The sequence below is a fragment of the Bipolaris sorokiniana genome, assembly GCF_000338995.1.
Source record: "Bipolaris sorokiniana ND90Pr unplaced genomic scaffold COCSAscaffold_16, whole genome shotgun sequence".
In the NCBI taxonomy this organism is placed as follows: Eukaryota; Fungi; Ascomycota; class Dothideomycetes; order Pleosporales; family Pleosporaceae; genus Bipolaris; species Bipolaris sorokiniana.
Window position 1 is genome coordinate 443564 of NW_006911910.1, and position 25422 is coordinate 468985.

At 52.0% G+C, this 25422-nt stretch overlaps 11 protein-coding genes across 11 annotated transcripts; 5 read left to right on the top strand and 6 right to left on the bottom strand.

The window, feature by feature from the left end:
• The first annotated feature begins 785 nt into the window (after positions 1-785).
• On the top strand, positions 786-1261 carry COCSADRAFT_252036 (uncharacterized protein). Its single transcript, XM_007706452.1, has one exon. It carries the CDS (start codon positions 815-817, stop codon positions 1115-1117), a length of 303 nt encoding a protein of 100 aa, XP_007704642.1. The 5' UTR covers positions 786-814; the 3' UTR covers positions 1118-1261.
• Positions 1262-1295: 34 nt separating this feature from the next.
• On the top strand, positions 1296-3555 carry COCSADRAFT_152037 (uncharacterized protein). The gene is made up of 2 exons (XM_007706453.1): positions 1296-2009; positions 2068-3555. Exons 1-2 carry the CDS (start codon positions 1558-1560, stop codon positions 3248-3250), a joined length of 1635 nt encoding a protein of 544 aa, XP_007704643.1. The 5' UTR covers positions 1296-1557; the 3' UTR covers positions 3251-3555.
• Positions 3556-3788: 233 nt separating this feature from the next.
• Positions 3789-5092, top strand: COCSADRAFT_203374 (uncharacterized protein). Its single transcript, XM_007706454.1, has 2 exons — positions 3789-3873; positions 3925-5092. The coding sequence occupies exons 1-2, from the start codon at positions 3805-3807 to the stop codon at positions 4960-4962; spliced, it is 1107 nt and encodes a 368-aa protein (XP_007704644.1). The 5' UTR covers positions 3789-3804; the 3' UTR covers positions 4963-5092.
• A 392-nt stretch (positions 5093-5484) lies between these two features.
• COCSADRAFT_252043 (glycoside hydrolase family 79 protein) lies at positions 5485-7496 on the top strand. Its single transcript, XM_007706455.1, has one exon. The coding sequence runs from the start codon at positions 5757-5759 to the stop codon at positions 7374-7376; it is 1620 nt and encodes a 539-aa protein (XP_007704645.1). The 5' UTR covers positions 5485-5756; the 3' UTR covers positions 7377-7496.
• A 358-nt stretch (positions 7497-7854) lies between these two features.
• COCSADRAFT_152048 (uncharacterized protein) lies at positions 7855-9992 on the bottom strand. The gene is made up of 4 exons (XM_007706456.1): positions 9662-9992; positions 9403-9596; positions 8961-9353; positions 7855-8906 (listed from the first exon to the last, which is right to left on the bottom strand). The coding sequence occupies exons 1-4, from the start codon at positions 9848-9850 to the stop codon at positions 8090-8092; spliced, it is 1593 nt and encodes a 530-aa protein (XP_007704646.1). The 5' UTR covers positions 9851-9992; the 3' UTR covers positions 7855-8089.
• Positions 9993-10798: 806 nt separating this feature from the next.
• Positions 10799-12174, bottom strand: COCSADRAFT_252071 (uncharacterized protein). Its single transcript, XM_007706457.1, has 2 exons — positions 11764-12174; positions 10799-11675 (listed from the first exon to the last, which is right to left on the bottom strand). The coding sequence occupies exons 1-2, from the start codon at positions 11879-11881 to the stop codon at positions 11074-11076; spliced, it is 720 nt and encodes a 239-aa protein (XP_007704647.1). The 5' UTR covers positions 11882-12174; the 3' UTR covers positions 10799-11073.
• Positions 12175-12337: 163 nt separating this feature from the next.
• COCSADRAFT_40805 (uncharacterized protein) lies at positions 12338-14327 on the bottom strand. The gene is made up of 3 exons (XM_007706303.1): positions 14118-14327; positions 13465-14063; positions 12338-13403 (listed from the first exon to the last, which is right to left on the bottom strand). The coding sequence occupies exons 1-3, from the start codon at positions 14152-14154 to the stop codon at positions 12468-12470; spliced, it is 1572 nt and encodes a 523-aa protein (XP_007704493.1). The 5' UTR covers positions 14155-14327; the 3' UTR covers positions 12338-12467.
• Positions 14328-14947: 620 nt separating this feature from the next.
• Positions 14948-16441, top strand: COCSADRAFT_46766 (uncharacterized protein; the record flags this gene model as incomplete). Its single annotated transcript, XM_007706349.1, has 1 exon — positions 14948-16441. A coding segment is annotated over one exon (1494 nt), but the record flags the coding sequence as incomplete, so codon positions are not given.
• Positions 16442-17351: 910 nt separating this feature from the next.
• COCSADRAFT_252077 (uncharacterized protein) lies at positions 17352-19471 on the bottom strand. The gene is made up of 7 exons (XM_007706458.1): positions 19155-19471; positions 18948-19072; positions 18672-18854; positions 18435-18617; positions 18107-18367; positions 17738-18041; positions 17352-17667 (listed from the first exon to the last, which is right to left on the bottom strand). The coding sequence occupies exons 1-7, from the start codon at positions 19341-19343 to the stop codon at positions 17443-17445; spliced, it is 1470 nt and encodes a 489-aa protein (XP_007704648.1). The 5' UTR covers positions 19344-19471; the 3' UTR covers positions 17352-17442.
• A 718-nt stretch (positions 19472-20189) lies between these two features.
• On the bottom strand, positions 20190-21972 carry COCSADRAFT_40808 (glycoside hydrolase family 5 protein). Its single transcript, XM_007706304.1, has 6 exons — positions 21880-21972; positions 21725-21808; positions 21605-21669; positions 20838-21557; positions 20758-20782; positions 20190-20703 (listed from the first exon to the last, which is right to left on the bottom strand). Exons 1-6 carry the CDS (start codon positions 21939-21941, stop codon positions 20391-20393), a joined length of 1269 nt encoding a protein of 422 aa, XP_007704494.1. The 5' UTR covers positions 21942-21972; the 3' UTR covers positions 20190-20390.
• Positions 21973-23216: 1244 nt separating this feature from the next.
• COCSADRAFT_40809 (uncharacterized protein) lies at positions 23217-25181 on the bottom strand. Its single transcript, XM_007706305.1, has 3 exons — positions 24842-25181; positions 24438-24736; positions 23217-24361 (listed from the first exon to the last, which is right to left on the bottom strand). The coding sequence occupies exons 1-3, from the start codon at positions 25085-25087 to the stop codon at positions 23311-23313; spliced, it is 1596 nt and encodes a 531-aa protein (XP_007704495.1). The 5' UTR covers positions 25088-25181; the 3' UTR covers positions 23217-23310.
• Between the last annotated feature and the right edge of the window lie 241 nt (positions 25182-25422).

The following is a 25422-nucleotide window of genomic DNA, read 5'->3' on the forward strand; positions in this document are numbered from 1 at the left end:
TACTTTCGCTGTTGTTTTGTTTATTGTGCATCGCGTCTGCATGCGTCGCTATCCTGGAGGGTGCGTGCTGCAGTTGAGATGGGAGCGTGCCAAGCGATCCGGACCTTCCTCTTTGGGACGGGCCGGATCAACATATGCTTGTCGAAGCCTCATCCCCGCAAACCGCTGGGCCGACACACTCATCAACCGTCTGCTAAGCATTTGCCATTGGCAACTTATCCCGCATTGGCAGGATGGGGGCCATTTCTTCTTCCTCACCCTCATCTTCTGACGAAATGTGTGCTGCCTTGCGGTGACGACTGCGGCGCAGTGACGTCGTTCGAAAAAAAAATATCTTGGGGTGCAAGTCTGGGGATCGGGGAAAAAAACTAGCGACCGCTCATCAATCAACATCATACTGCTACACCTATTCTAACCACACAACAACGAGCCGTCTGGACAGGGCTCCCCGAAAGGCACGACGAGTTCCCGACCGGCAGTCGTCAGCGCAGCGGTTTGTGCCCGAGGCGGTTAGTGGCGGTGCTGCACTCTCCGTCACACACGTCTTGGGCAGCGCATCCGCCCGTGTGCATGGCAGCGTTGCTCGTCACGGCTGCAGCCATGGTGCGTTCAAGCTCCACATTTGCGAGCCTTGTTAGTCAAGATCAGCGGCCAAGGCGAAGAAGCTGCAGAGCCGCATGCGCACGGTTGGTCAGACCCTGCATGTGAAGACTGTCTTCCGCCGATGCATGACGTCAGGCGCACGCATGTTGACATGGCCGCTGTGCCTCTAAGCAAAAAAAAAATCTCAGGACGCTACCTCCTCACTTGCGGCATGTTGCCCGAGTCTGCACCTGTGCCTGTGCTATCGTTGCTCTACACGCCCGCCCCCATGAACGACTGCTGGCGAGCATCCCCTAGTCCCTGCGTCTTGGTAGTCTACTGCCAGCCCATCAACCTCCCCGCGACCATGTGTATGGCTACACCGACGACTCGGCGTGGCCGTCTGCCTGCAAACCGTTCCTTGGCCCATGTCTTCCCTCCGCCCGCTTTGCAACGGTTGGCAAAAAGTCAGACGTTCCGCCCGTCTTCACTTCGCATCCCTACTCAACCACTCTCCCGATGCTTGTACCCGTGACGTAATGTGGAGGCAACCTCGGGCCTAAGACGAGAAGCAGCCTATGCCGAGCGCGCTTGTTGCACTGCAAGCGTCCTCCGCCCTTCTCCAAGATTGGCCCCAGCCAGTCAGGCTCCACAGACAGACCCTGTTAGGCTCCTTGCATCTCCACAGTTTATTTGCGCCTCTTCCGCCAGCCTGCACGCCTGGCGTTATTACAACAACAGCCAAGGCCAAGATGTTGAAAAAATCCGTTATCTAGTCTTCTCCACGCGTCAGACAGCATCTTGGTAGCGTCGCTTTTAGTGGACCAAGGCCGTACATGCTGCACCACGTTTTTGCCGAGGACCCTGGTACTACTCTTGGGGATCATCATTTAAAGCTCTACCCTTCTCCCCAGCTTGCCCACCTCCCCAGCATCTCCTCACTTTCCTCCAGCTGTCCATTGATACACCGCAAACATGCCTCCACGTATCAAAGAGAGCGAACATGGTGTGCCCACCTACTGGGGCCAGTCAGGCCGCATGCTTCAGGTCCTCGTCACCATTGTTGCCGTAACAGACTTTCTGCTCTTCGGTTATGATCAGGGTGTCATGAGTGGCATCATCTCCGCCCCGGCCTTCCAATCCGCTTTCCCCCAGGTCAAGGGTGACTCTACCTACGAAGGTTTCGTCGTCTCCATCTACGCTGTCGGTTGTTTCCTCGGTGCTTGCTTCATCTTCGTCTTTGGAGATAAGCTCGGTCGCCGCAAGAGCATCTTCCTCGGTGCCTTTGTCATGATCATTGGTGTCATTATCCAAATTGCTTGCGTCCCTCCTAATGGCGGCGCCACTGCCCAGTTCATCGTCGGACGATGCATCACAGGTGTTGGAAACGGTATTAACACCTCGACTATTCCTACCTACCAGGCTGAGTAAGTTGTGTCCCATATTTTGTCCATCTTCTCCATCTAGACTCTAACCACCCATCAGGTGCTGCAAGGCCAAGAACCGCGGAAAGGTCATCTGTATTGAAGGCTCCATGGTTGCCATTGGCACGCTCATCGCCTACTGGATTGACTATGGTTGTCTCTACGGCCCTGACGACTTCACTTGGAGATTCCCCATTGCCTTCCAGTGTGTCTTCGCCTTTGTTGTCATCATCATGATGACCTCGCTTCCCGAATCTCCTCGCTGGCTGCTCAACCATCACCGCGAAGATGAAGCTGCTACTGTCTTGGCCGGTTTGAATGGCGTTCCTCGTGACGACCCAGAGGTTCTCATCCAGATGCAGATCATTCGTGATGCTGTCAACGCTTCTGGCGGTGGTGGCAAGGTTCCCACCAAGGCCCTCCTCACTGGAGGAAAGACGCAGCACTTCCGCCGTGCTCTTCTCGGTGCCTCTGGACAATTCATGCAACAACTGTCTGGATGCAACGCCGTCATCTACTACTTCCCAATTCTCTGCCAGGACGCTCTGGGCACCGACCACAACCTTGCCCTTCTATTGGGAGGTGTCAACATGGTTGTCTACGCCGCCTTCGCTTCGACTTCTTTCTTCTTCGTTGAGCGTGTAGGTCGCCGCAAGCTTTATCTCATCGGTACCGTCGGCCAGATGCTTGCCATGGTTCTCACCTTTGCATGCTTGATTGACAAGACCGTCTCTGCCCCCGGTGCCGCTGTCGGTCTCTTCGTCTACATTGCATTCTTCGGTGTCACCTGGCTGCCTCTGCCCTGGTTATACCCTGCCGAAATCAACCCTCTCAAGACCCGCCAGAAGGCCAACGCTTTCTCCACCATCAACAACTGGTTGTGGAACTTCTTCATCGTCATGATCACTCCTGTGCTCATCACCAGCATTGGATGGGGCACCTATCTCTTCTTCGCTGCGCTCAACGCTTCCTTTATTCCCATTATTTACTTCTTCTACCCCGAGACTGCCGGACGATCCCTTGAAGAAATTGACCTCATCTTCGCCAAGGGCTTTACTGAGAAGATGAGCTATGTCCAAGCCGCCAAGCAGTTGCCCAAGATGGACGAAGCCCAGATCGCCGAGGCTGTACGTCAGTATGACATTTCCGACAGTGATGTCGAGAACCGATCTGCTGCAGGATCTCTCAAGGAGAAACGCCGACAGGATGAGGAGCTTATGCCTCAGACTACCGGACAAGCGTAAAATCTCATTTCTGCTAAAGCGAGTATGTGAGCGCTGGTCGCAATGAATGCGAATGAGCGCGCTGCGTGCGCTATGAAAATCGGCAAGCCGATGCATATATGCGTTATGTCTAGTAGAAAATATACCCGGCGCTGAGTCGCCAACCAATTCCAGGCTTCAGGATTCTTTATGCAGACAGTTGTTGAGCTGCATGCTCTCCAGCATGTAGGCTTTTTCTTTTTAATATGTTGCAATTGTTTGCGTCGCATTGCATTATACCATAGATCGACTAAACGTCGAATACGTACTTGAATACCATAGTCTTCTCTTGTTGAATCTTTCTACTGTTGAAATGTGATCGTGATTTTTGTGAAGTAGTCTATCACAACATTTTCGTCCATGATAAATGTACTAACTACTCTGTCTGATTGTAACTTTGCGGTGTTCTGTTTGCCACGCGCACGTGCCTTTGCATAGTTTGGTTCGGAACCCGTTCCGATCGACGCCAATGCCACCTGTCTTTCCATGTAGTGCGCACTCTTCCTGCTTCATGTCACTCAGCTTGTAACCAGAGAATGGCCAGGGACACTCTATCGCTCGATGCGATCCTACCCTTCCTAGTGTGGCAGCTTCTCATACCCCTTGTTAGTCCAACCCGTTTGACCCCAGATGGAACAGTATCTAACGCGACATAGGCTGCAGGATGGATACAAACGGTCCTTTACGGCATCTTCATTCGTGCCGGTGACCCTAAACCACAACCCGGCACCCCGCGCTTCAACAAACATCGCCGCAATATCCTCATAGCCGTCTACGCGGCGTACTTTGCCTTTACCATCTACGAAGTCGATTTCAACCTGCAGCGTTCCAGCAATGCGTACAACGATCTCGGCGTGCCCGTCGATGTTGACGAAGGTGGTATAAACTCGCGCTTCAGGAGGTTGACAATCAAGTTTCATCCGGATAAGATTGGACCAAATGTAGACCAGGAACTCGCCAACAACTACTATGTGCATTTAAAGCACGCGCGGGATATCGTCCTGGATCCCGTGAAGCGCTTCGCATATGACCGCTTTGGCCCAGATATCCTCAGGCAGTGCCAAGACTGCTTGACCATCAAGGAGTACATTGACAGGTCACTAGTGTCTACGTACGTGACTTACATCGGCCTGCTTATTTTCTTAATGGGCGCAAATGCCCTTGGCTTTCTAAGGGATGGTGCACACTGGCGCTACGTGGGTCTTCTCGCTGTCGCAACTTTTGAAGTGCGCACCGCTCTGCGTCCCGATCACCCTGCGTTGCTCACCAAGTACCTAAACCCGCTTGTTACATCCACGAACCTCCGGCCCGCATATCTCCCGTTCCAAGTCATTGCCGTTATGAAGAAGACTGCTATATCTCTCACCCAATTTCTTGCTCTCCTCATGCCACTCTATCGCGACGATCCGCAGAGTTCAAAGCCTACCGACAATAGCGAGGACGCGATACACAAGCAGCTTGACCGCCTGGGGCAATTTGTCGCCGAGAACAACAAGGACGTGAATAGGCTCTTGGAATTAGAAAGCGTACCCTATAGGGATAACGAAAGGGCAAAGAGCGAGCTGAGGGAAGCGCTAAAGAAGTACATGGTACAGAACGTGGTGCATCAGGAGAGGGAAGTCAGAAATGCAATGGGAGAAGTTATGATGAAGAGAAGAACTGGGGCTCCTCATGGCGCGCAGGGAACAAAGTAAACTTGGGAATGGACATAGACATCGACTAGCAATTAACGGCGATCTACACATGGCTATTGGATCGTCAGCAATAGAAGTTATTCGTTCGCATGTCAAGCATGCTCTCGGAGAGATCTCCGCAAATCAGTATCATGGATGCGCGCGCACACACACGTGAAAGCCAATGTGTTCTAGAGCAACCATTAGTAATAGCGCCAACGCAGCAACATGGTATAAGGCTCATCAGGCGTCGATGAAATCCCGTATTCGGCAATGTCCTGCGACATACATTAATGCAACGCACATCTAACGGATCAGGGATGCGGCATTGCTGTGCAGACGGAGGAAATGACGATTTGGATTAGCGGAGGACCAACACTAGGGTGTATGTAGTCTCTATGGCTACGTCACATCTTAGGGTATCATTTTCACCAGTGCATACAGGTTCCAGGCAAACTGGCATTGTTGCCAAGATGACGATGCTGAATTCAGCTACCTACCCGATGGTATGATCATGTCTGTTCCCCGCGAAAAAGCCAGCCGTGACGATCCACTAGCCTTCCCCACGGGCTCCCCCACAGCATCGCTTTCTCACCTTAAATCCGCGACTAATTTTTCCGTGTCGACGCCGGCGTAATGGGGTATTTCACGGCCGTCGGCATGATATCGCCCGTTTCGGTAAACAGCAATACTATTGTATTGCTGTGACGTTATGTCTTCTGTGTACGGGTACAAAGTATAACAATTGCCATAATGTCTTTACTACATTGTCGCAACGAGAAGGACAACGTAATCCAAGTTTACGCATTCTCGCCATGGCCTACCTGAGGATTGCTGCCGTCTCAATTGCAGTAACCACTGCCTACACATTACCTACCAAGGACAATACACAGACTTCGAGTTTGATTATTCCAAAGACGGCAGCAGGGGCTTCAATTCCACACACAAATTCTTTTGCTTCATTCTCCTTCGAGCCTGCATTCTGGGTCGACTTTTTCGGAAATGCTACCAATCCGAATCAGCTTACATTCAAGGCACTGGACAGAATTCATGAGCATGGAGGGCATCCAGTCATACGTCCTGGCGGCATCACCATGGACAGTATGATATTTGATCCTAAGGGGGGCGACGTGGTGCGTACGACTAGCCCAGCTGGGGGAGTTTGGCGGACGACAGTCGGACCTGGATACTACAAGAGCTGGTCCAATTTTCCCGAAGGAACGAAGTTCGTATCTACGCTCAACTTTGGCAACGAAAGTCTAGATATTGCCACGGGCCTGGCTGTCGCATCATTGACATATCAACCCGACAAGGTCGCCTACCTTGAACTCGGCAACGAACCCACCAACTACAACAGGAACCGATGGAATCTTTCTACCCAAGCTTACGTGAAGCAATGGAAGGAATACACTGCGAGCATAGACACAGCAGTAAACACTCTAAACACCTCAGCCCTCCCCCAAGACCGCTGGTGGGCCTCCTCCGCCACAACCGACAAGTCAGGCCTCGAAGTCCGCCCCGCCGCCCTCATTCCCGCAGGTATAAACTCCGCCCACCAAGTTGACACTTACTCCATCCACTCCTACGCCTTCTCGACCTGCGACCCCAAGCGCGCCGTCCTCGCCACCATCAAAAACATCCTCAACCACACCGAGCTGACCCGCTACTGCGACTCGGAAATCTACCCGTCCGCCCTTGCTGCCCTAAATGCAAACAGCAGCTGGAACATTGGTGAATTCAACTCAGTCTCGTGTTCCGGCGCCCCCAACGTCACCGACACATTCGCCCAGGCCCTCTGGGTCGTAGACTCTGAATTGCTGTACGCTACACGAAATGCGACTTCGACGTTCCTGCACCAGGGTGCTACGCTTGCGCTGCAGTCTAACGAGCAGGTTAATACGCCCGGCAAAAATGGGAGTCCCGGATTTAGCACGTATTCGATGCTTTATCCACGGGATAGCGAGCTTAGGGGGCCTGCGCGGACGCTTCCGTCGTTCCTCGCACAGCTGTTCATGGCGGAGGCGTTTGCGGTGGCTGGGACGCAAGTGAGGGCGCTTGAGGCGCCCGAGGGGGTGGACGGAGAACGGTTTGCGGCGTATGCGTTTTATGTGGCAGATAAGGTGGCGAAGGTTGCGCTGGTGAATATGAATCCGTACTATGCTAATTCTACGGGGGATTTTACGGTCAAGGTTGGGTTGGAGGGTGTACTGGAGGATGAGGAGGAGGAGGGTAAGGGGGTTGTGAGGGTGAAGAGGATGACGGCGCCGTTTGTGGATAGTAAGGATAGTAAGGTGACGACGTGGGCGGGGCAGTCGTTTCCGCAGGGGGAGGTGGTGGGGGAGATGGATATTGAGGTTGTCGAAGATGGAGTGGTTAGTGTGAGGGGGAGTGAAGCGGTGTTGGTGTTTTTCGATGAGGATGTGTATGGGGTGTAGAATTTTTGGGAGTTTTGTTTGCTAGCATCTTGTACATCTCGTGTGCTGGTAGATGGAATAGAGACATCATTTTTTTTAGAAGTGTCTTTGAATGCGCTTGTTCTTGGTAATTCCTAGTGGTAACAATTCTTAAAAAAAATATCAAGTGTTCGCTGAAGAAGCATCACGAGTGCTTGGCTACTCATAATCGCACCAACCTCCTTGTACAAAACCACAGCCTTCCTAGCTATATGCGAGATTCATCTCGTTTCCGTTAGAAAACGGAAAAGACTCAGCCGAAAAGTCCTTTGAACTGCATTGCAGGCTAAACGGTATGCTATTCCTGATATAATTATACCCATTTCATCGGCGATCAATACAAACAGCACTGTGGAGTTCAAACATATCCTCGTAAAGCTCATCGGCAGATACCAGCTGGAGCTATATTCCGGGATAGTGTGCCAAAACTTTAATCCAGAGAGGTTATGTCAACTACATTGCTCTTCATCCGCCTTATTGAATCACTAATTGCCTTGCTAAATGTTCTGGATATGTATTCCCGATCTACGGATTCCTTGCTTTATATGCCTAGTGATAGACATTCATCGGACACCGGATCCAAAAGCCGCATTAACCTTTGTATAATCAAGAGTCAGATTAAAGCAACAGCTACAAAATATCATCAAGAACACAACTCTCCATTTTCCTCAAACCCTACCCCATTTCAATTCCCATCACATCTTCTCATCCCCCTCCAACCCCGGCACCTCTCCATTCTGCAAACTCTCCACCAACCGCCTCGGCCCCACATACCCCTTGTTCCTAATCCACAAATACCAGCCGCCCAGCAAAATCGTCACCCCACCCGTCAACGCACTCGTATAATTCATGGTGGTATAATTAAACGGCTTCGCAAACGGGAAACAGTAGATTGGGATCCAAACAACCATGTACGAGCTCGCCAGACAAGCTACGGTATAAAATACAGGGTCGGACATTGTAAAAGGGCCCTTGACTACGCGTTTGCGGCGGGAGAGGATGTTAGGGACGAGGAAGGCGAGGTAGGAGAGGGAGCAGAGTATGCTAAAAGAGCCGACGAAGGCGTTGAAGGCGGTGCTGCTGCCGATGTAGATGCAGCCTAGGACGGTGTTGATGAGCCCGCAAGCTAGCGTTGCGTTGAATGGGTTCTCCCATTTTGCGTCGACTTTGCCAACCCAGTGGCTGAAAGGTGTAGCGTCGTCGCGGCCGAGGGTCCAGAGCATGCGGCCACTAGTGATGTAGCAGCCGATATTTGTGCAAAAGGTGGGGAGGAAGATGACAATGAGGAGGCCGAGGGAGCCGCCGTGCGAGTTTGTGGCTTGGCGGTAGAGTTCGGCGAGGGGGAAGGGCCAGGGGTTAGAGAAGAGGGTGTCGAGGTCGTTTACTGAGTAGAAGATTGCGACGAGGTAGAGGAAGGCGGTTATGAAGCCGACTGTGTATTGGGCGAGGATTGCTTTGGGTATGTTGGTGCGTGGGCGGGGAAGCTCTTCGGCGAGATGGGATACGCAGTCGCTGTGAGAAGATTGTTAGCATGTCAAGGAAATGTAAGCAAGGTGGTGTACTCACGGTGTACCAACGGCAAAAGCTCCATTCAGCATTCCCGCACAAAAGACGAAGCCGTCACTGCTCCAACCTGTTTGATTCGACCATTGTTGCCATACAAACTCGCTGCTCGCGTATCCTTTGCCCGTCTGGCTTGGCATGATTGCGCATACCATGATGGTGATGAAGACACCCATGAGGATGAAGAAGAGGCCGATGTTGGTCAGTTTCGGGAGGGCGCGATTTGCGAACATGACGATGGCGCAAGAAAGCCAAGTTATGATGAGATACACGATGAAAACGTGCCAGCGCTCATAGGCATAACCTGAGTGGAATAGGCCGTACATGGAAATGATCTGGGTCGAGAGGATTGAGGTTATGGATGCTGTGCCAAAGATCCAGCCCAACACATTCCACCTGGGGCGAGTTAACTTCTCCCCCGTCTGGTATTTTCCACTGTACGTACCATCCAGCATAGAAACCTATAACCTTGCCGAATTTCACACCGCCTGTTACACTCGCCCAGTGATATACGCCTGCCGAGGAAGGAATAGAAGATGCCATTTCTGCAATGCATGCCGCAATCATGAAGTAGAAGCATGATACAGTAATGAACTCGTAAATGACGCCAGCAGGACCGCCATTGTAGAGCGCAATCACCTAAGGCAAGTCAGCAGAATTCGCGGGTTTGGAACTTTTAGAGAAAGGAGACAGGATCAATATACAATGGAGCCTCCCAACGCAGCCCAAACATTGCCAGTTGTGATACCAATCGCGCAGAGATTGAGCAAACTAAAGTTGCGCTCAAGTTCTTGCTTGTGTCCAGAGGCGTTCAACACCTCAGTTACACCTGCTGCCTCATCCACGTCCACTGACACTGGCTTTTCTGACGACAATTTCTTCTCCAAATCCATGCTGATGGTCGGCCGGCAGGCAGGCAACACTGGCTGTGTAGGATGAAAGGAAAAAGCAAAAAGTTCGTCCTTGTGCTCTTCGATATTCACCGGCGGCACTGAAGGCAGTGGACCCGGACGCGTCTATCTATCAGATTGCAAAACACTTATGACCCCTTCACGTAAATACATATGCTAAGCAATCTGATAGTGGCAGCAGCAGCTAGATGCTGTTGCATTTACGCCCCATATAATGCTGGCATGCTCCAAGAATGACGGCAGAAAAAGCGGCCAGGTTAGGACGATACCCGAGGAGCACATCCATACTAGAGAAAAATCTATGTCGGCATTGAAGCCAGGGAGTGGAACGACGCATGCGGGTTGGTGAGACTAATCGTGTTATGTTGCCCGGGACTGATAAGAAAACGGACTATGCCGGGAACATTGCAGGGTGCAGATAGTCGATCCCAGGGTGTAGATAATCAACCCTTGTGTGTTGCAGGTACAAACCATGTGGGAACCAATGAGTGGGACTTGTGCTCCATACCCGGGAGAATGGAAGCGCTTCTTTTTCGATGCAGAGGCTGGTCGAATAACAGAATGAAGTAAGGCGAGATAAGTAATGTTCATGATATATTAGCAAGGCCTCCCACTGCGAATGTTGAACAAAGAGGCGCCTGGACAACGAAGCCATCTTGTCAACCTATGAGATCTCTTTCCACAAGAGTCTGAGCAGCGTTCACTCGTCTCTATGCAACGATGCACCGTGTTGTCAATGAAGTTGTGAGTCGCTGTGCGCTAGCGAGAGACATTCGTGCCGAGCCACCCCCGCGTGTCCCTCTTACGCTCGGATGGGTTTGATTGGCTTTCCAAGACGGCATGTCCAATGCCAAAGGCCTAGATGCCAAAAAGAAGTGAAGACATATTGGTGGTGCGATGAAATTGGACTCAAGAGATGAGGTGTGCATGCAAGAATTGGAATGAAGGAAAGTGAATAGATTCATGCATCTGAGAAGGAAATGGTCATGTTACAAACAGGGCAGAGTGACATGCGCCATACTGTATTCACATAATGGTATACACAAAAGAACGCACCTGCAAACTCCAAGCCCATGTCGCCCTGCCAGAGGACCGATGATTACTAATTGTCTCGTCCCGTGAGGCGTGAGCGGCGCCAAATCTATTGTCGTTGTGAATGTCAAGTCAAAGTCATACCGTAGGTGAAAATGAAAGAAGGCGAGATTTTACGCGGTGCGCATCTCCATGTCTTCAGCGTCATCGATGTCGCCAATCTTGCGCTTGCTGGGCGTGGCGCTACCCTCGTCGTCGAGATCGAGGCCATCGCCTTCAGTCCATTCCGTGACTTCCCATTCGACGTGGACGCCGCTGTCCGTGTGTGCACCGCGCTGCTGCTTGAAGCGTCCAAGGCGAGTGTTGCGTACAATCTCCTCGAACCAGGGAGCGCCGCGAGACTGGGGATCCGAGCGGACGACGGTGCGCGAAGAGGTTGGACGGGAGGGGGCAGCGGATGACATGCCCTCGTCGTCGCTACTGTCACTGCTGGGGATGAAGCCGAGGTCGCCCAGCAGTTCCTGGTCCTCGTCCAACAGGCTGCCGACTGTCAGGGAGATGTGTTCGGCCTCATCGCGTGTGCGCTCATTCCACGATGACAGCTGGGTGCCGCAGTATCCGCAGAACTGGCGGCGGGTGTGGGATGCAAAGGGAGATTCGAAGTTGCGCTTGATACTCAGTCGTGTCTCGTCGGGGAATTGGGCGAATGTAGCCGATGTGTACCATGGCAAAGGCACGCGCAGCCAGAGAGTAAGAGGGTTGGCAGCATGGTATCCTGTAGTTATCAGGCTTTGTTAGCGACAACACTGTGATGGTTCGGAGCATGCCCGCGTGTAGCAGGCATGCATATATCTAGTACTTACGCGATGCTGGAGTATTGTCGTATCTCAGCTCGGCTTGGCGCACTTGCTGTGCTGGTATCTCAATTACATAGCGGTTCCGTCCGCATGCACAGGAGCCGTGCAGTGTCTGTGTCGCCATGTTGGATATGGTTGTTGCGTGTTTCCCAGGCAATTCGACTGTTCGTGTGTGTCGGTCGGCGATGGTGTTGTTTTTCTTCGGACAGGCGACAGACAAGAAGCGTCTATCAGTCTTGGGGGAAATTGATGTGTTTCAATGTTTTGCGGGGTTGCGCGTGGAAACAAATCGAAATGATATGTCTGTTGCGCTGTGCGCCAGATGCGTTGCCCAGAAGTCTGTGCTGTGATTGGCCAAGCTGCGACCTTGTGTAATGACCGCCACGCTTGTCAGATTTCCACTAGTTATGCGAACGAATACAAAGTCGTGTCGTGTCGTGTCTTGATGGCAATGTTGGAAGAGTTATACCGTATGAGACCATTCTAGCGTGGTGGTCAGAGTCGCTGTCTGCCTGCCTCGTTCGCCGCGGACCATCGCGTCATGGTGGGGAAGCTGTCCAGAAAGGAACATTCGAGCACTCCCTAGCATCTTCGCGAACAAGAACCACACCCAACTTACTACTATTATGCACATACAACTGGTACTACTTAATATATACAGCTTCGCCTCATGCACCAACGAAATTACATAATCTGCGAGCGCAGCGGGCTCAAGCAGCTCCCCCCTTTGTCCGCTTCGACTCGCGAACTCTCCTGTTGGTCTGGATGATCGTCTCCTTGGCACCATCCCAACGCTTCCTCTTGCCATCGAAAACACGGTGGATGTGTGGGCTCCAGATGCCTCCCGTCAAGAGGTTGCTGTACTTTGGCTCTCTGAGCCGGAACCCCCAGCCCTTGGGCCCGTAGCCCAGATACTCATTGACTCCTGTCCCGGCGAGATGGTCCATGGCTCGTATCCACACACCCATATTGCAGTGACCTGGTGATACGTTTGGGGTGCGCCGTGCCAGGTCAATGAGCCATTCGTGCTCCTTTTCTACTGTAGCAATCATCGCGTCGCGAGGGGGTAGCTGTGACTTGTTTGCCCAAACCTGCGCAATGGCCATGGTGGCCAGGTCAAACTGCTGGAAATTCGCAATTGTTATCTGCACGTTTCCTAGGAACGCCAGACTATCTGGTTTCTCCACTGAAAAGACGTTGTGGTAGAGCCGAAATAGCGACTTGCCGTTTGACCCGGGTGCATCCAGCCACCGCTGTGGACGACACGTGGGATCAAACTTTGGTTCAATAATGCTAAAGTCGGACTTGTACCCTGTGCACCAAACTATGACATCGACATCGATGCTGCTTCCGTCGTCGAGCTCTACCTTTGTCTCTGACACAATTCGCTTTACCCCTGCAACAGATGAAACACTGCCTTCTTCTAGGCAGGGAACTAGGCTGTCGGATACGATGGGTACCTTGCCCGCCGGCTCGAATCGCCATTCGGGGCGAACATGAAAACTCTTGTCTTGTATTCTCTTGATCAACCTATCGAACGGCTTATCACTGAACTTTGGAAAGTACTTGGTCATGAGGCTTTGGAACTTGAAGAGACGAAGGCTGTGTGTATGGTCTATGGCGACGCCGTTGATGTGTCGTGGTAGCTGTCATGATACGGTTAGTCCAAAGATCTTCTCGGCCCCAGGCATGCCAAGGTGGACCTACAACTCTTGCCCCATGACGGTGCGCAATGTAAACTTTATCTGCAATGCCAGCCAGTTGGGTTGCTGTATCTGCCGCGCTGTTGCTAAACCCGACGACCATGACTCTCCTCCCCTTATAGTCGCTTGGTCGCTTAAATGCTTGCGAGTGTATACTTATACCAGCAAACTTGCCCATGCCCTCGACCGTTGGCATATGTGCCTTGCTAACCATGCCGCCAGTAGCTATGACTACCTTGTCAAAGTATTGTGTATCCTCCCCTTGGACCTGTACGATCCACTTTTGTCGTTCTTGGTCAAACGTAATCGGGGCAATGTGGGTATTGAGCCGAATCGAGGCTTCGAGCTGGAAGTGGGCGGCGTAGGCTACCAGGTACTGCTGCACCTGGGCTGCAGTAGGATGCGAGGCAATATGGTCGGGAAACGGAAAGTCCGTGAAGCACATGCGCTCCTTGGAGAAGTTGACCATGGTGGACTCCATCACCGACGTCTGCTCCTCTGTTGAATACTGCCATAACCCTCCGATGTAGCTATTTCGATCGAATCCGACAGCTTCAAACCCTTCCTCCTTGAGATTCTTCAGCGCTACAAGGCCCGCTGGTCCTACGTAGCCGAGTCAGTAGGATTCTTGGTACAGACCGCGGGATACCATCTCACCTAGTCCTATGACGGCAACTGTGCCACTTTTCCCCATGTTGCTAGTGTTTCAGCGTTATGTATGTAGTATGTACAGTGTACTGCCGTTGTTTTGGTTTCTTTACGCTTCTTTTGGTTACGTTTCACCGCAGATAGTATGCGCAGGATGCAGCACGCATATGGTGAGTTTGATGCAGAGAATCGAATAGGCAAAGGTTTGCAAAGCAACATTCAGGGAGTATCGATGTCGTGATACCATCTTCGACACCGCGAGTGGGGTCATACACCGTGGCATTGCATTACCAGGTTTTAGTATAGGGCCGGTACGATCCCGTACCGCCTATGTTCTGGCTTCTCACTCGCTCGCACAGAAAAGTAATCTTCCACTTTCAGTACTATTACACGCACGTGTGCCGTACGTATACGTGCACTGTCCAACGGCCCGCCGTGATCGCAATCGGTGACCATGCGGTTCAACCAAAGTTCTGGCTACACCGCCACCTGGACGCATCAACGCGCGGTGTGGCGCTCTGCCCCGCTTCACAGCCCACCTAGTAGTATTATGAACACAAGTGCAAGCGATGCTGCTGCGCATGTACTCTTGCGGCCTCGTAATGACACCATCTTCTCAACAAATCAAATTGCTTTGTCTGGCTAACTGACTGCTCAGCCCGGGATCAGAGTCCATTTCCACGTTGCAATTGGACGGTGCCCTCATCTCAAGGCAGCAGTTTGACGGCTGTGCATGTCCTACCAACATCAGGCATATTAGACGTATAGGGCCAGCTTCATCATTCAGAGTCTCCATCCTTCTCGAATTTGCTCCTGCAAACATCATTACATAATTCGTCATGGCTGGGCCCCCTTCATACCACGCCGATCCAAACTTGCCATCACACCCATCCCCTCCATCCGTATCGTCCCAGTCGAACGTGGTATTCACCCCGAGCGCTACATCTGTTGCCGATTCTTCAGATAATGAATTTGAGCCCACGCCTACACATAGCCCAGGAGGCCCCCAATATGATGACCTGCCACCATCCTACGATGACGCGAGACATCAGGCTTTTCACGATGCACGCAGTGGCATTGCCCCTGTAGATCCAAACCAAATCGAAGCCCATCGAATTACCCATAACGAAGGACCCAATGAGCTTGAGATTTGGGAGTACAGAATCAGAGGAGAGCAGACGGACCCCGCGAGTGAACAGGAACATGCTCCAGACTATGCAAACCATAGGAGCGACAAGGCCACCAGTGTTCCCGTCCAGCAGGTCAGCTCCACAGAGAACATCCCAGTTGGGCGCATGGGTAGCGAGTTCCGTTCACCTCAGACTCCCAATGACTTAGCTTCTGCTATGCTTACCCAGGCTTTGGAGTTTACTCGCCACCAACCCAATCCCGCTGCACGCTATGCGCCACATCTAAATAGGATCATTGCTATCCCTGGCGAGGGAGGTTCTGGTAGGCCTTCTGGGGAGCATGAGCAGTTCCTGTGCGCATACACCCAAACACTGCATGGACATGGGGTCGACCCAGACCAATTCTTGAACTTCTTGCGTGGTCTCAATGTCCTGCTCAGATCGACCAACACAACAGCCGCTGATCTACTACGTGAATCAACCTACGGAAACGAATCTTCGAGCCTTGTCAGTCAGTATATCAGAGGAGCCAATGAGGCGTTTTTTGCTCCACGGGGCTTGAGAGTGTCATTCCGCAGTGAAGCAGCGATTCTTGCAACTCTGCCTATTCCTTCAGGACCAGGGCAACGGGCTGCAGTTACTAGCCGTCTCTTAGAAGAGCCTAGATCTGCTGCTACACGCGCGCAAAGATTGACTCCATGGATCGAGCCGCTAAATACCGAGAAGCTGCCATCGCCAAGTGAGCACATGTACAAGCTGCACGAAATGGGCGAACGCTTCTCTCGTCAAACAGCTCCTGTAAACACATACGACGACCCACCACATTCAGTTCCGACAACATCGGAAGAAGCTCATTACGGGCATGGCCAGCAACCTGGCGGCCCGGTAGGAAATTGGTCACCGTTTGGCGCACCAGGGCGTGGACTATTTGGAGCATCTGGCAATGCACCGCTTGGTGGCTTTGGTAATGCACCCTTTGGGCGTCCAGGTCGAGGGCCTTTTGGCGGCGCTGGAAATGGGCCGCATTTCAGGCGCGGTCGTGGACACTGTGGTGCAGCGGGGCCATCACGACAAGGGGACTACTCCATTGGCAAAGAATGGGCAGAAGTAGGCAAAGAGATTGGAAAGATTGGAGAGGAGTTTGGCAAGATGATGGGCGATTTGGGAATGCAATTTGGACAGCGTGCGAGCAGATTGGGCACAGATATTGGACGAACGGCGAGCGGCAGCAACTCCCGACAGCAGGGCATTCCTAGGCCTACCACCTATGGGCAGGCACACGATGATCGACCGCCATCATATCAGCTTCCGTCTGGTCAAGAAACTGGTATCGTACCTGGTGATCACAAGATTCAAACAGATTACGTAGAGAGGGAAAAGGGGAAGGGCAAGGAAAAGTATGTGGACGACTCGGACTCGGACTCGGACTCGGACGCATCCTCGCTCTCCTCAGATAGCTCCGACTCTGATTCCGACAGCGACTCAGACGATGAAGAGTTTTATGATGCCGAAAGCACCTTTTCCAAACGACTACACTCTATCGAAGAAAAGGCTGCAGAAAGCGCCGCAAAAGGCACCAAGACGCCTGAAGAGATATCACGTGAACGTGCCTCTGCCATCAACAAGCTCGAACAAGACAAGCAGAAACTCGCGAGCAGACTCGCAGCCAAACAGTCTAAACGCGCTGCGATGCGTGACGTGAAGAAACGCAGTCGCGAACTAAAGAAGCAGCATCGCCAGCGCAAGAGGGAGCTCCGCGCGGCTTCCGGTGCAAAAGGCAAGGGCAAAGCGAAGAAGAGCAAGGAGTGGAAGGAGCAGAAGAAGGCGTACAAGGAGAAGAGGAAGGGGTTGAGAAAGGAGAAACTGGCGGCGAGAAAGGAGTGGCGTGAGGCGAGGAAGGAGTGGCGCGAGGCTAGGAATGCGACCCGAAAGGGCAAAGCGGGAGCGGTTGACACGAGGAGTATTGAGGAGGGAAATCAAGATCAGCTAGTTTGGCTGGTGATTGAGAATCTAGGACCTTAGGTTTCTGGTTTTTGTTGCATCAAACAATTGGTAAAGAAAAGGCTGATGACAGTGCTCATCACACGACAGTCGTTCAAATTAAGTTTCGCATGTTTACTAATGACATGTATTCTGTTATTTGCAGAAAATCCAAAACATCATTCAATTGTAAGACTAACTCTCCAATCAACCGCCTTCCGGTCTCAGTATCCGTACAACATAATCCGCTCATTCGTCGACTGCCTCAATCTCTTATTCTCCTTGATAAGCATAGCGCGGATAATCCACGCACACACAATAGAAAGTAGCGCAAAGCCTGCGGATGCACCAAATCCGATGCCATACCGCGGCTTATCTGTCTCAGGCCAGAGATAGGCACCGTAGATGTAACCAATTTGGCCTCCGACGTTTGTCATGGCAAGTACAACCTAAGCATCAGTTAGTTGGATGCATATCCAAAAAAAAAAAGGCGAAGAAAAGAGGGATATAGAAACTTACAGCTTTCTTCTCCTTTGTCTGGCTGAGTGTCGAAGAAGCCCATCCGATAATGACAGAATTAACAGAGTAGGCGCCGACGGGGAAGATGAAGCAGGCAATGTACCGTCCAGCTGTGTTGAGTGTGCTGGCGGCAATGACGAAACCCACGACTGCGACGAGCAGACCGCAGGTAATGTGCCAAGTGCGTTCGTGCATGCGACCGGAGCTCCAGCCCGTGGCGATACCGGCTGCGCCTGCAAAGAGGAAAGGTGGGCAGGTAAGGACAAGGGTGATTGTGGTGCTGAAGCCGAGGGTTTTGACGACGCTAGAGTATTGCCGTCAGAAAAACGGTTTCTTTTTCGTGAGGAGAGGGGAAGAAGTAGGACTTACGTCGGGAAGAAAGAATTGAACGAGCAAGCGCTGAGATGGAAATTCTGCATCAAGCAGAAGAGCCACGTCCGCGGGTCCCTGCATGCCTGCTTAAGTCCATCCATCATGCTCACATCCTCCGTAGAATCGCCAATGCGGTCACGCTCCATACGTGCATGTGCCAATTCTCTCTCGCGCGGAGATAACCAGCGCGTCGTCAGTGGCGTATTAGGCAGCATAAAGAAGCCGAAGATGGCCACGAAAGCCGTTACCGCGCCCTCACTACCTATCTGTTAATAACCCCCATTTCCAACGTATACAAAACGAAGAAAAGACGGGGAGAACTTACATAATAAACAACCACCTCCATCCCGCAATCCCCCTCAGCCCATCCATCTGGAACACACCCGCAGCAATCAACCCGCTCAACCCCGTCGCTAGAATCTGCGCGCAGTACAACAACGCAATCCGCGTTGCTACTTCTCTCCTTGTGTAGAAGATTGAAAGCATATACGTAGCTCCTGGGTAGAACCTAGCTTACTGTCAGAACGGAGCAATTCACATAACAAAGCGTGGGAAGGCTTACGGTGCCTCAGTAATCCCCAGAAAAAACCGACACGCAACCAAACCTCCAAAGTTCTGGACGAGTGCGGTGCATGCGGAGACGATGGCCCAGATGAACATCCAGCTGCTCATGTAAATGCCGGGTTTGATGCGAGTGATGAGCATGTTGGAGGGGATTTGCATGAGGACGTAGCCGACGAAGAGACTAATTTTCATCATCAGTATTCCGTTTCCTTTTCGTTTTTCCTTCACGGAGGCGGAGAGGTGTTATGAGGAAGGGGGAGGGGGGATTACTAACATGCTAACACAAGTATTAAACTGTACGCCCGTCATACCCAGGTCCTCCTCGAGATTATTCAGTCGTGCCTGCGCGATTGCGTTGCGATCGACGTAGTTGAGGAAGTACATGACCATTAGTGTTGGCTGTTTTTGCACTCGGGATTAGTATACTTTCTCCTCCGGTTTTTTGCGCTGGAAAAGCAAGATAGAGGGTAAGGGGACGTACCATGAGTCTCCAATCGATCTTCTTCACCAACGCAATCTCCTCTGGATCACTCTTGCGCTCCGCACCCGTGTAATCTGCAGCTGCCGATGCATGTTTCTCAGTCCCGATTTCAGACTTGTCGTCAATGTGCGATATGATTGCTGGTTTTTCGTCGGTGGGCTCGACAGGTGGGTGTTGTTTCTCTGCCATAGTTGCTTAACCTCTTTCCAATCCTTCCAATTTACTTCGAAGAAAATTGGGGATTAGAGGGAAAAATAGAGTAGCAGCAGTAGTAGAAGAGAAGAAAAAACAAGAGGTGGGAAGCTGGGGGAAGATCAAAGTACTATATAGCTGGACGGTGGGAAGGGGGGGCAAATGTGCAACCCACATATTTGAACACACCGGTCCCTCGCTGCGTTTCCCAATTCCCTATCACAAAAACTTGGCAAGCATTGGCATACATTGCTTCAGCTCCCTCCCCCAGCCCTCCGCGTTTTCCCCGCACTGCTAGTCGTGCTACCTGTGGCCAGAGCGACCTGTAGTAACTCCAGCTCTCCCCCCCCATGTTCGTCGGCACAGGCGCAGCCACAAACGCTTGGCCTGCAGCGCTGGGCACCCGCAATCAGGCTTAACACCACGCAACGGCAACGGCAAACTCTTGGGTGTTGGCTATCCTTCGGCGCTTGTTCTGCCGCCGGTCGCACTTGTATGCGAAAATTGTGGAGGCGGGTGGGTTGCTACTGGGGATCTGGGGAAGAAGATTCTGGGGCCGATTGTTCGGGTGTGTGTATACACGGAGATACAGTTAATGAACTAGTGCAATGGCGAGGTGTGGAGGATCCAGCTTTTGCGCATTGGCACAGGTCATGAGCGTGTCAGGAGTGGGATAGTATATGTAAAGTGTGGTACGATACTAAGTGCTGGACTGGGTGTTACAGCACCCCCCATGCTTAGTTTACTTTTTGCTTCTAGCCACTATCCGCTGGTCACAATTGCATAATTATGTACCTGCCCCTTCTCCCCAGCGCTTATCTTGTGCTTGCATAAAAAGTGTATGGAAAAAAAATCTCATTGCTATCGTGTACTTCGTTATCCAAAATCATCGTAAGTCATTAATCAAACTGAACAATGAAAGCCAGGCCCCCTCTATGCAATTGCACATACCTGCTTGCTTCTCCTTTGCCACTGCGTTCAGCCCGTCTAGCCCCCTCTAGAGAGCAACAAGTAAAACTTCGAACCAGTTGTCGAGCCATGTTTCTAGCAGGCGGCACCAAACTTGTACTCAACCTGTCCGTTCCTGATGGCGGGGAAGACACCAGCGTCGATGAGCCTGAAAGCATCCCACTCAGCCGCACCCTCGGTCTTGAAGTTCCACCAAAACCAGCCCTGGGTCGTCGACTCAAAAGCGCGGATCTGGGCCTCGATGTAGCGCCTGGAATCGTCCTTGTACGAGGCGGGCCACTGCGCTAGGTCGTTTCGCCAGCCGCACTCGCCCAACTTAAGGTTGCCCAAGTAGGTACCATCGTAGCGGGCACCACGGCCGTAACCGTTCAAGTAACGTGCGCAGTCCCTGTCGGCAGTTAGTTTGTGTGCTTTTTTTGTTGTGTGAAAGGGTCATGCTTACGTCATGGCGGAAGTCCATTCTCCAACTACAACACATACAAGTCAGTAAGAGTTCATTGTATCGCATCTTCTTGAACATACCAAAGGTCCACTTGTCTGCACCACCATATGCGCCAGTGTTCCTGCAGGCCTGCTGGGCGTGTCCAGCGGGCGACAGTTTGAGCAGGTCAGAATCGAATACTTGGTACTGGTGGTTGTCAATGGCTACGTTCCGGGCATTGGCATCTGAGGGTGCGAGGAAGCCGTTCCAGGAGTTTGGCGCAGTGAAGCCGTCGGAGATGATGACTGGGGTGTCGGAAACCTCGCGTACTTGGCCGTAGCCGTCGCGATAGAACTGCGCAAGAACATCACGACTAAGACCGTTGTAAAGTGCGGGCTCGTTGAGTAGTTGGATACCGATGATGACGTCCTGGTAGCTCTTCTGTGCGTACTTCTGGGAGATTGTGCGCAAAACTTGAAGGGTCCTTCGGATGGTGTCGCCTTGCTGCCACGTGGGGCGCTCCATGCGTTGGCCAGAGTTGTCAAACCCGTTCTGGGATCCAGGTACACCGTGAAGATCAATGACAATCTTCAAGCCTACGCTGCGAGCCCAGTCGATGGCAGCATCAATGTAGACAGCTGCTCCACTGACATAGGGCGAGCCAAAGGTGTCGTATGCCCAGTAGCCAACGGGGATACGGACAACGTTGAAGCCAGACTGCTTGATTTTGTTGAAGTCTTGCCATGTAACAAAAGTATCCCAATGGTTACGAAGGATGTTGAGGGCATTCTGACTGCCAAGCTTTTCTCCCAATGTATACTCTGCGCGTTATTAGCATCAGTTTCAGCATGAAAGTTATGCATCTTACCGTCAACAATATCGTTTTGCGGACGGCCTCTGTTTGCGTTGTCGAAGATTGATGGGGTGATCCAACTGTGGAAGGAGGTCAGCGGATGTCGCAAAGCACGAAACAATCCATGTCACTTACGGCTCCAGGACCAACCATCCACCAATGTTTACGCCGCGGATCTTCTCAGATCCCCAGTTGAAGCCGACTGCACGCTTCTGCTGGCTAAAGGAAAAGTCAGCAGGGACACGATGTGATGTTTATTCTGGCAGTGATGCTACCAGTGCATCACTTACGCAGGAGCAGCCAGGACAGCGGCGCATAGCGACAAGGTCGAAAAGAGTTTGGTGAGAATCATGTTGCAGAAATAATATTGCTCTCAGGTTGTGTTGCCAGGATGAGTTGCAGAGTAGAGAGCTCAAGACGCAGTCATAGAGGTCACTTTTATACTGAATCTGAGCGTCAGCATACAAAGAAATGCCAACATACCCAGCCAGGTCGTTGCAATAGGGACCATGGTTCGCTCGCGGGAACTATAATGGCTGTAGTCCTGGACTGCACATGACGATGGCAAGTGAGCGGGGAGAGTCTTGGGGAGCAGAATAGGCAGGTCTCTTGCTACTCGAGTCTGTGCGGAGTGGAGATGTCTGAATCAGCCCGTGAGCTTGCGACATGATTGGCTACGGGTCGGGATGATGAGAGTGAAAGCCGGAGCATCCATGACAAATGCCCCTTTGGGCACAGTATGGGGATTTCGCGCAGTGTGAGTAGGGCAGCAGTGGGTGGTGACGTAGCATGTGATGCCTGCAAGCGACACTTGGCGGCAGACGTACACAGTAAGTATGTACATGAACTATACCTTCACCCTGCTTTCAACGGTGATGCAGTCACACGGCCGTGCAAGTTCAGACAGGGTTGTCGGCACGTGATGTTGACATGCACTTGTTCTCTTTGCCGAGAACACACGCACCGGTACGCTAGAATCGGGGTTTCACTGTAGCACATGTGCCGAGTCAATACGAGCACATCATCGCTCGGCCTCCGACCTGACCACCGACAAAGCCGAGTCTTGGGAGTTCCATGGCGTTTTTGATGTCGCGAATGACAATGTCAAGGTCGTCATCGAGGTACATTTGCCATGGGCCTCGGCTTGGCGCAAGGGCGCGGGCTAGTTTCCGCTCCGTCATCTGATCTCTACCCTGGCCTATAGTAATGCAGAAGTGGTCTGTCGCAGCCTGAGGCCGTGAGTAGTTTGCCGTTGCCGCACGGCGGTCAGTTGTGTAGTCTGCTTGGACCCTGAACAAAGCCGGTTAGCAGTCAGAGTATAGCGGGTGGCCGGGGCGAGGCACCCCACAATTCCCCATTATGCCCCCAGACTAGCCGCCATGTGACCAGATGCCACTTTTCAACGTCAATCATCACCGGTCGTGTGATGGTTCTATTGCATGCGAGCCAACCGGCCGACGGGAAAGGCCCGCAACCCAATCTGTCATCAATCCCCCGGATTCACATGCGCTGGTGTTAGTCCGGACATGAGCGCCGCAGCCACGAGTCTCTGCCTCGGACTTGGCCTGGCAGTATGCTATAGTGCTGTCAAAAGTAGAACAATACTTTTTTTTTGAAGGCTGAGAATGCCTGCTTCAACTAATGCATGGTACCAGCATGCTCTGACATACTATACAATTCATACACACGTCCAGTATACGTACATTTTTTCACCACGAAACTTACAGCTTCCCGCCGATCCAACCGCCTAACCACAGAAATCCAGGTACTGCGGCCACAGCAGATAGTCCTCCCAGTACCGCTGCCATGGTCACCCACCCATGTGCTTCAACAATGAACCCAGCTAGCAAAGGCCCGGCCATAGAGCCTCCAGCAAACGCCATATTGAACAATGCATAGGCTTGAGCAAATGCACCGCCTTTTCCAAATCCAGGCCGTCCGCTTGCAATCAACTTCCTCTCCTTTGCTTCCGCCACGGCTGAAATCTCAGCCATGACGGGCGCAAACGTCATGCCAATGAAGAGACCTACGATTGCTAACAATGCACATAGAAGTACCTTGTCCCTGATGGTATTCTCCGTGACAAAACGCAAGCACACCAGCGGCGGACAGCCGCATAAGAACCCGATGATGACAAGGTATCGTCCGCCGTACTTGTCGCACAGCCAGCCCCACAATGGCGCGAGAAAACTCGGAATGGCAATGGGAAGAAACAACAGTGCCGCACCCGTTGCTGTCCAGTTGAAGGTCTTTGCAGCGTGAATAGCAAGAACTGAGTCGAATGCCGTCAGCAAGATCGCCTGAATGAGTGCGCAGAACAGCGAGGCAAGTAAGCGTCGGGAGTAGAGCAGTGATACAACGGGAGGAAGGCGATCCCGCAGCCGCCGTCGAGGCGGTCCTTGCCGCTGCATTTCGAGCTGGCTTGGTTCCGACTGGGCTGGTGTTTTAGTAGCATCTGATCCCTCAATTTGTAGTGTAGCGTCTTCACCTAGGCTGTCATGCGCCTCGACTGGTCGGCGTCCTATCGCACTGGCATCCCATCTTACCGCCACCTTCTTTTCCACAAGGAGTAGTCGAAGAATTATGTCCAACCCGATTAGTGCGTAACTCATGCTGAAAACAGCATTGTAGCCAGCGTGATCATACACAATACCCCCCAGAAGCGGAGATATCAACATACCCAGTGACATACCTGTCGACAGCCATCCGGATGCTGTGGCAAGCTGATCCTGGGGCACGGTATCAGCCAACAACGCAAGCCCAACAACCCATCTGCAACATGGTCAGTCACCTAACCCTCTCGCACCAAAGAATAAGAGAGAGAAAAACAAAACAAAAAGCTTCTTACACCACAGCCGCTGAAGCCCCTTGCAACACGCGCCCAGTAATCAGCACCCCAATCGAATTGCCAAGATTCAGCAACACTGTGGATCCCAGCAAAACAAGCAAACCCACAAGAAGCGGCATGCGCCGGGACGACCCGCGGTCAGCAAGCCATCCGCACACGGGTGAAAACGCAAGAAGAGACGCCCCGTATACGGCCACGAGGACGGAGACCCAGTACTGCACTCGATCTTCGTCCACGTGGCTGCGCGACGAGATGGCGAAGGGGATCACGGGCACGATGACGCCGTAGAGGAACATGTCCTTTGTACATGGTATCTGAATTAGTTTTACCGCTATGCAATAGTGTAGATTTGAGATTTGGATGTAGCAGTGGTAGTGATGATGATGGTGATGATGATGACTTACAGTGAAGACAGCCAAAGTCACAGTCCCAATGATAAAAGTGTCAGAGCTTCTATATTTGAGGAGAAAAGGGGGATCGAATCCCCGTTGTGTGAACCACGATGACCATTTCCGTCGCGATATCTTCGTAGCGCCTTTGCCATCGCTATGTTGAAATGCAGGGTTTTCCGCGTAGCAAGCTGCTTTGTATTGCTGGTTCTCGGGTGTATCGCGCTGCTGAGTTGGGTCTGCTGCCAGACTCTTTTCCATGCTGCTGCCCAATCTTTTTTTTGATGTGGAAGGAGGAAGAAAAAGAAGGGGAAAGAGGGGGTTCAAGTGCGTTTCTTGATGCGCCTTGTTGTGCGAATTGTTCAACATTGTCATTGGTTTGCGCGGGAGATCCAATCAGTAGTACTAGTAGTGTCCATCTCCCGGACTCGGCATTGTCCGCGGGTCCGGGCCCGATTCCGCATCGCGATCCACAATTGTGCGGATCAATTCTACGAGATTCCATGCAACATCGCACTTTCTCTCGGGACTATCATGTGTATGTTTGTATAGTAGTTACTGTGAATACATCGCATTCATGTTTGTTGTTGAGAGCG